A 9,474-nucleotide genomic window follows, 5' to 3' on the forward strand; every position below is an offset into this window, starting at 1 on the left:
CAAACATACAATGACTTCACAAGGAGTAGCAGTAAGTAAAGGGAAGTGAAGATGAAACCAGTGACTCGTTGAAGACAATGATTTGTTGGACCAGTTCCAGTTGCTGTGACAACTGTACGTCTGGTTGGAGCGGCTAGGTATTTAAACCTTAGGACACACAGTCCCGGACACCCAGTCCTGAACACGCAGCTCAGGACACCCAGTCCTCACCGTATTCTCCTTGAGCTAAGGTCACATAGACCTCGCCCAATCACTCTGGTAAGTCTTCAAGGTAGACTCCCAAACCTTCACAGACTTCGTTCACCGGCAATCCACAATGTCTCTTGGATGCTCAGAACGCGACGCCTAACCGGCTGGAGGATGCACAGTCCTCAAGTGTAATAAGTCTTCAGATCACGCAGACAAGAAGACTTAAGTGATGCCCAATTCTCTCTGGCTCTGGTGGTTAGGGCTTTATCCTCGCAAGGAATTCTCTCTCAAAGGCTTCGAGGTGGGTTGCTCTCAAACGACAAAAGCCGTACTTTCAATCTGAGCAGCCAACCATTTATGGTTGTAGGGGGTGGGCTATTTATAGCCACTTGGCAACCCGACCTGATTTGTCCGAAATGACCCTGGGTCACTAAGGAACTGACACGTGTTCCAACGGTCAGATTTCAAACTCACACGGCAACTTTACTTGGGCTACAAGCAAAGCTGACTTGTCCGACTCTAGACAAGATTCGCTCTCATAGTCTTCACTCGAAGACATAGGTTTTTTGGTTTAGGCATCACTTCAGTCATTATGACTGGTTCTCTTGGACCCCACTTAACAGTACGGTGGTTCCTATGACTCAACACAAAAGAAGAAGAACTACGAAAGATCTAAGTCTTCGAGCTCCATAGGCTTCATATCGTGTCTTCTCTTGTCATAGTCTTCAATGTGAATATCTTCATATACCACCTTTGACTTCAATGTCTTCATACATTTTTAGGGGTCATCTCTGGTAGTAAAACCGAATCAATGAGGGACTTCTACCTGTGTTATCCTGCAATTCTCACAAACACATTAGTCCCTCAACTAGGTTTGTCGTCAATACTCCAAAACCAACTAGGGGTGGCACTAGATGCACTTACAACTCGGCACCACAACCACCGCCTACCGTTGTCGCCGAGGCACTCTAGTATAACACTATGTGTTATGGGTAGCTATTAAGTCTTAATCATATTTCATGCAAGCAACCAAATAACGTGCACTCATCTGACCACATGCAATGCGAGCAACCAAACGCGATGCGTAGAGGCATCATTACGATGCAGGGAGAGGACATGCAGGCAACCAAAGTAAGTGCAGATGTTGGTTTTTGTCCTGCATTTGCTCAGCCAGACCCAACTAGGACAAGTATGCAAAAGGGTAAAAAATGATGTAGGTAACCAAACGTGTCCTAGGAGCATGCATGAAGAGGGGTGTTGAGATGAGCATGCACAAAGAGGGAACAACTATGCTGAGATGAGAATGCAACCAAACACACCCTAAGAGACGCTAAAAATTTTCTAAAAAAATGAAGAGATGCTAGAAAAAAGGGTAGCCATGAAGAGCATCTTCAAGAGATGATATAAAACTGGTCGTGATCACTTTGTACATCACGAGAGGGCGATGCAAATATTTTTACTCGGGGATAGAGCCTGATGTAACATAGGCCATCAAGTGATGCAACAAATTTTACATCACCAGGACTAGACAGGGGACCACGCGGCTGAAGCAAAATTTACATCACCAAGTGCTTCAATATTTAAAGACATTATAACCGCACACTTTTCCAGCCCTCTCAGAGCATCAACATTTTTAGCCATCTGATCTACGTGATTGGACATTTCTGGCCGTTGAATGACCCTCTAATCCCGCCTGGGCTTCGGTTGCAGCAGATCGCGCTCCACAAGCTGGGTCGCTGCTCCCGTAACAAAATCCCCGATCTGCTGTTGATTGGGCCTACTGGGTCGCTTTCCTGCCCGTTTGTGGAGGGAACCAGAGAAAATCATCAACCAACCGCACAGCACAGTAGCGGAGGACTCACGGGCCAACTGCGTAGACTCTAGGCCAAAAAACTTCCAGTTTGGTGCTGGGGAAAATCTGGCGATCGAGCTCGCACAGGCGGATGAGGGGGGGCGACCTTGGCGAGGTCATCGATCGTACAGTCGCTGGAGAGACGAACGACGCTGATCGCACGCTGACTTAATTCTCTACTAGGGAGGGGCGAAGCCAAGGCGTCGTTGTGGCTGTTCGGTGAAACAGTCGAGTAGCTAATTCGTCGAGAAGAAGAAATCAATCGTCGGTTCGTGGAAACATTCATGATGTGCGTCAGTTTTCAGCGGCAATTAATGTGTTTGAATTTTTAAAAATTGGAGCCGCTTACATACTGAGTGTATATATACTTCGTCGCCTGAAGTCATATGAGCAGGCTAGCACTAGGAGTAGAGGAGAGAGAAAGAGAGATGCAACGATGAGGGCCGGGACTCGCCTCTCTGGTGGCAGAGTCAAACTAGGTGGGCCGTCGCCGCCATTATCTCCGATCGTAGCAACCTGGGTCTCTTCCTCTGCCTCCACCTCGCCTTGGCAACAGAGAATTTCGCTGCCATGTCTGTGTCTCGATCCAGCTATGGAGATGCGTTTTTCTCTCATCTTAGCGTACTTGTAGGGCAGCGTTGCATGTCTTCACACGGCTGTGGACGATAAGGTGTTGTAATTGGGATTCAAGTGAGGTGGGTCGAATCATACCTCCCCTTCTCCATGTAAATATGTGTTTCAGGATTGGCCATGGGTTCCCCTTCACATTATTTTAACCCTGTACACCTTCCTTCCTTCTGGGTGGACTCCCTTCTGTTCCTCCTACTGCAGCATTCGTACTTGTGTCGTGTGCATCGTGCTGAAAAATATTGAGAAGTACAGGTATTGTTCCGCCTGTACAACAAGAACAGGTTTTATGTGTGTGAGAGTACATGTAGAGACTTGATCTCATATGCAAAGAGATTAAGGGGCTGTTTGGTTCTAGGACTAGCATTGCCACACTTTGCCACACATTTTTGCCAAGCTTGCTTAAGGTTAGTTCATCAAAATGAAAGCCACAAGTTGGCAAGCCTAAGGAAATCTTGCCACACTTTTTGTGAGTATACCATGTGGGGTCTAAGTGTGGCTTGCCAAAGGTGTGGCTTGAACCAAACACTCACCTAAGTTGGTCAAACTTGCCTAAGCTTAGGTGTGGCAATCTTTGGCAAAGTTAGTCTCAAACCAAACAGCCCCTAATTGATGATAGCAACAGACTTGTACTTGTATATATTTTTCTTCCGCAAGGGGATAGCTTTGGAACCATCTACTTGACAGATAGCAAATTTGTTATACTAGCTGCAATATATTGGTTTTTTAAGTCTGAAGTCATGTTATTAACTCAAATAGGTACTTTCTATACCATCTCTTCAAATTCAGAGGGGTACTAAGGTACCAACATGGCGAATATTGTCTTCCAAGGCTGAGTTCCATGGAGCTCGGTTTTGAAAAATTCGATTTTTTTGTCAAATTTCATATTTTTTCTACATTTCAACAAAATCTGAGAAAAATAATACAGATATACATGAAGGCATAATACACATGTGTGTAAATTTTGAGGGCAAAATACGTTGAAATGAGGGCTGTGCAAAAAGGACAAATCTAGGGCTTTTTAACACATGATACTATTTATTCTTCCAAACCATAAATTTGTCTTTTTTGTATAGGACGCATTTCAACATTTTTACTCCTGACATTTTACACACATACACATAACATCCTTGTTTAGTTGCACAATTTTTTCAGATTTATGTTAAACCGAAAACTTTGATTTTTTATTCTTTTTTCAAAAAAAAAAGGCCTCCATTGAGGCAGAGAGCCAAACGTCCGTTCTCGCAACATGGCAGCAACTTAATTGATGTTGTAGGTCTGAAGTCATGTTGTCCTACTTAGCTTTGCTCCTTTTCTGTAATTTTCTTTTCCACATCTAGAGTTTAATCAATTGGCAGAAAACCAATGTCTATATATGCTAGAGTCAACGAATTACTCCCTCGATTCCTAAATATATGAATTGAACTACCAAAACGGCATATATTTAGGTACGGAAGGAGTATATAGCACAATATACAATAGTCCATCAATATCCGGATATACATTTTGGCTCTAGGGAGCACATGCTCATGTTGTCGTTATCACCATCCAGATATTTAATGTTACTCATCATAGTGATTATTCTGCCCTAAACCATGTGATCCAGATATTTAATGTTACTCATCATAGTGATTATTCTGCCCCAAACCATGTGGTCCATTTTCAAGTATATATAAGTACACATGAAATACACCACATTAGAGCCCTTCGACGTTCTTAGTTTTCCTTTAACCTACAGAAGATATGGTGGAATTCTATACATATCAAATGGGAACATTTCATGGTACAAATAGACGGGCGCAGCAACGCGCACCATCGATGATCTAGTATGATGTAAAATAGGGCACCCACAATAAGACAACCGTGATGTATTTTATATCATTTGTTGAAGTTGAAGGTTTTTGGTGATGTACAAAACCACTTTTTAGAGGTGTAAAATTTGCTCGAAGCATAATTTGATGATGCATTTTACCTCATCTATTATAGATGCTCTAAACTTGTAGGTGATTCCAAGTATGGCTCCAGGTAAAGTCCAGCCGACAGCTGAGCCGAAGCTAACACTGGAAATTTAGCAGTTTTCTAACTGCCGAATCAAACCTCCTATGAAAACAGGTTCAATTCATTATTTTCGGACATGACAGATCACGCCTTTGGCTTGCTTTAATATTTGTAGTTGTTGTTAGATGGTCTATGAATTTGAATGTAATTTTTTTTATTTTTGATGTTCTTTGTACTACCATGACATTTCATGAATCATGAATGGATAAAAGAAAAGTTGTCAGTGGAAAAAGATATCGGACATCCCTGTCCCGGCGATGAAGCAAACACACACTTAAAATCATGTCGATCTGATTCTTCGAGGAGATATAAATTTTAGTGTTCCAAACAGTGAAGATCACCTTCAGAAGCAATGTCGCCTAAAAACAACCTTCCGAAGCTAGGAAGGTTTCAAAGACACTGCAGGTAATACCGGAAGATTGCAATCTCAGTTCAAATGCTTTGTTGAGTCAAAATAAGAAGAAAAACAGTAAAAATATCTCATGAATTGTTGGTGAGGTTGCAATTACGGGCAGCAACTGGCTAGGTAAGAAAGCCATCCAACCAAATCTTCTCTGTGTGTTTAACACACAGCAAAATCATCACAAGGCAAAAAGAACACGTCAGATTGAGAGTAATGCATGGCACACAAACAGCCTTTATTTACCAAGTTTAACATACAACATATTTTTATTTAGATAAAATTCAACAAACCAAGCTAAATTAGCTATAGACTGGCCGACTTCCAGGATTATTTGTACCCACATATTATACCCCAAAGAAAAACTCTAAGCAATTGCTTTCTTTTTTCGCTTTCAAAACTGCTGATAGGAAAGCCACCATTGTTTAGTCTTTCCGGAGTTCTAGACTTCAAGGTACTTGCTGGCTGTGTGGACATCCTTGTCTCCTCTTCCACTGCAGTTGAGAACCACCCTCACACCATCCGGCAGTGTTGGGCAGAGCTTCTCCAGGTAAGCCAGCGCGTGGGATGTCTCCAGGGCAGGGATGATGCCCTCCAGCCGAGAGGTGCGCTTGAAAGCTGCATAGCATGGGAAGGAGTTAGATGCTGAACATGACAGGGGAGACTGTTTAGGCTACTGAATCAGTTCTCAATCGATCAGGGAAATCAGCAGCAGGCTTAAGACAATTAGGTTCACGGTACTAAAAGCTACAATATCCCAGACTCCCACTATAACATCATTATTTGTTGCAACATTCAAGCCTATTACTTAAACACTGTCGGGTCAGGAAATGGAAGCTGCCAAGTTACCACCATCTTATTTTTCAATAATGTGGTTACTTGCAGCCAATATCTAAGATGGAAACATCAAGCATGTTAAGTTAGTGGATTCAGCATGTTAAAAAACACCACATGTTATTTTTCTATAATTCAGTCGCTTGCAGATGCGTTGGTATTACGTTCATTGTGTGCTGAAGTATTAAAGATTGCAACATGAACCACGTGCACATACATGCCATTGATTCAGCATGTCAAAACTATCACGTGTTATTTCTCTCCTACATTCATTATGTATTGCAATTGACCACGTGTTTAAAATTACCCAGTGAAGGTTTACAAGCTAGCAATTCATAACATCTTAAAACAGCAGCTGTTATTTTTCTATAATACAGTCACTTTCAGATGCCTAAAGTAGTGTTTGCCATTCATTTCGCGTTGCAGACTTAGTCAGTGAAGGTTTATAAACTAACAATTCAGAACGTTTTAAAACAGTCACTTTCTGATGACTCAAGTAGTGTATGGTATCGAGATGGATTCAGATAATCCAGCTTTTCCAACCAGCATTTACTTAAATTTTTTTCCGTTTGGCTAACCATTTTTTTCTGCTTACCTGCCTACTTTTCCACATCATATTATAAAACAAGTTCAACAGCTGTAAACTGAAACTTACTATCTCAAGAGTTTTAACCTTCAGTAATGCCTACTGTGTACCATCAAAATTCACATGTAAATCTAGACCAGTGATAGTGCCTAAACCAGAGACTTGTTCCACTCACATGAAGATATATGAAAACACTCAGTATGTCATTCAGAACTACTATCAGCATTTAGTAGATGGATTAGAAGTCAATTGGATGAAAATCAACTGCGGCCAGTATGCAGGATAAATAGAGCAAGCGATCAAGAATGACAAGAAAACAAGGAAAAAGAAATGGTAGAGAAACATACCATCCAATGCCTCCTGATCTGTCACACTATCATATTCAGCACGTCCAATATCCCTCAAGAAACTATGCTCAGGTCCAACACCTGGGTAATCCAACCTATGAAATTGAAACAATGGATAATAAGCCCACTTGACGTAAGAAAAGAAAAATGCTTCCAACTTAACATCAAAATACTTACCCAGCACTGATGGAGTGGGGCTCAATAACTTGTCCATCAGCATCCTGCAATACATAACTCAGAGATCCATGGAGAACTCCTACTTCCCCCTTTGTCAATGTTGCAGCATGCTTGTCAGTGTCTACACCATGACCAGCAGCCTCCACTCCAATCAGTCTTACATCCTGATCATCAACAAACTCATGGAAGAGACCCATGGCATTTGATCCACCACCAACGCAAGCAACCAGCACATCAGGCTTGCCACCCCACTTGTCCATCGCCTGTCTACGGGTCTCCTTGCCGATCACCTTATGGAACTCCCTCACCATCATCGGGTATGGGTGTGGACCCGCAACTGAGCCCAAAATGTAGTGTGTGGTCTCTACGTTGGTGACCCAGTCACGGATGGCCTCCGAGGTAGCATCCTTCAGCGTTGCAGTCCCAGAATGTACTGGCCTTACCTGTGCGAAGACATACACATGATGAGAAACAAACGAATAAGCCTAACAAGAATTCTTCCACAGCAGCATTCTACATCTCACAGCTTGGTTTATCAAATAAGTAATAGCCGCAACGGATAATTGGAAACACAAAGGCATATTCTCCAGAGATAAGGCATACGGATGATACAAGCTCCGCACATACCTCTGCCCCAAGAAGCTTCATCCTGAAAACGTTAAGCGCCTGCCTCTCCATATCTTGTGCACCCATGTAGATGATGCACTCCAGACCAAACCGAGCACACACTGTGGCAGTGGCAACCCCATGCTGGCCAGCACCAGTCTCAGCAATAATACGCTGCTTCCCAAGCTTCTTGGCAAGCAGAGCTTGTGCCACAGCATTGTTGATCTTGTGAGCACCGGTGTGGTTCAGATCCTCCCTCTTGAGGTAAATCAGTGGGCCAGTGCCATCAGCACGCTTGTAGTGCTCCGTCAAGCGCTCCGCAAAGTATAGCGGGCTCTCGCGGCCCACGTAATCCTTGAGGATACCGTCAAGTTCTTTCTGCAGAAAGAAGAAATGTGGTGTCAAAACACAAATACCTGCCTTTCCAGAATCTCCCTATCCAACATGGCTGGCATTTATTTATTCGCTTGATTACAGGGCAATACTACATGACTATCGTAAACCCAAATTCTCCAAGTTTTGATTCCATACACAAAAGGCAAGGTCCTATGGTCGCACTCCCTCTCTGATCGGCGCAACTACCAATCAAATGCAGTCAAACACACATTCCCAAGGTATGTGGAGGCGGCTCCCAGAAAGGGACTAAATAAAAGCCGAATCTGCTGGCAAAACAAATACAGTGGAACAACCTTTCAAAGGACAATCTGTTGTGCGATTTAGATGTGACCGCTCCCAACTACCACAACCGAAACATGGCAAAACTCCAACAAATAATAGCTAAAAAGATAATGATAAAATCAAACGGCAATACACGCAAAACCCCATATCTGCAGGCAGGATAAAATCCTCCTGCATATGAGCCATCAAATCGCCTATATCGCACACGAAATGGTGCCGCTGACGCTCTAATACCATGAATCGCACAAAAATGAATGCACCAGATCCTCAGCAACATGGGGCTACCTGGAAGTCCTCGTCGTCGGCGAGCGCGTGGAAGGCGGCCTCGAGCTCGGTGAGGGCGTGCATGAGGGTCTCCGGCACGTACTTGCCCCCGAACTTGCCGAACCTGCCGAGCGCGTCGGGCCTCGCGATGCCGGCCCCCGCCACCTCGGCCCCGTTCACCCTCTCGGCGACGGGGGAGGGCGCCTCGGCCGTGACCGCCTTGGCCGGCCGCATTGACGCGGACGCCACGACGGACGCGCCTCTCCGGACCGACGGCGAAACCATCCGCAGCACGGCGCGGGAGGGCAGGGGCGCGGCGACGGCGGCGGCTGGGCTAGGGTTTCTGATTGCCGAGGCGGCCATCTGCTGCGGCGAGTGGCAGAGAGAAGAAAGAAGGCAGGGATGAAATCGGAGGGGATTAAAGAATGATGAAGAGTGGGTGGTGGCTTAACACGAGGAGGGTGTACCCGGCGGGTATATAAACCGGTCGCCTTGGAACATTTCCCGCGGGGTTGGTGGTGGGACACGTGAGCCTGGCGTGCCGGCAGGGGGCTGCGGGCTGGCGCCGGTGTTGGTGCACCGGGTGCGGTCGAGGATCATTTTTCTTCTATGGTAGGGCCCACAAGATCTGGGAGCCGGGCCTGGACGGCAGCCTCTCTCGTCGCGTTGGCAGAGCCGCTTGTAGTACAGCACTCTCTGTGTGTGTCTGCGCTCGGGTCCACGTCACTGGTCCTACGTGGGTCATCCTCCACCGACCATTGCGTTAGGGCATCTTCAACCGTTGTAAGATATGTATTGATAAATTTGCCACCTAAGACAACCATAAAAAAGGATAGTTTTAATTGATTTGAGTATG

The 9,474-nt window shown here is 44.7% G+C and overlaps 1 protein-coding gene across 1 annotated transcript; it reads right to left on the reverse strand.

Moving 5' to 3' along the window:
* Positions 1 to 5,333: 5,333 nt before the first annotated feature.
* On the reverse strand, positions 5,334 to 9,078 carry LOC125519157 (tryptophan synthase beta chain 1). The gene is made up of 5 exons (XM_048684040.2): positions 8,640 to 9,078; positions 7,698 to 8,054; positions 7,071 to 7,513; positions 6,894 to 6,988; positions 5,334 to 5,744 (listed from the first exon to the last, which is right to left on the reverse strand). The coding sequence occupies exons 1-5, from the start codon at positions 8,979 to 8,981 to the stop codon at positions 5,569 to 5,571; spliced, it is 1,413 nt and encodes a 470-aa protein (XP_048539997.1). The 5' UTR covers positions 8,982 to 9,078; the 3' UTR covers positions 5,334 to 5,568.
* Positions 9,079 to 9,474: the final 396 nt, after the last annotated feature.

This window comes from Triticum urartu, chromosome 7A (assembly GCF_056163025.1).
Source record: "Triticum urartu cultivar PI428250 chromosome 7A, HENAU_Tu73, whole genome shotgun sequence".
Classification (NCBI taxonomy): Eukaryota; Viridiplantae; Streptophyta; class Magnoliopsida; order Poales; family Poaceae; genus Triticum; species Triticum urartu.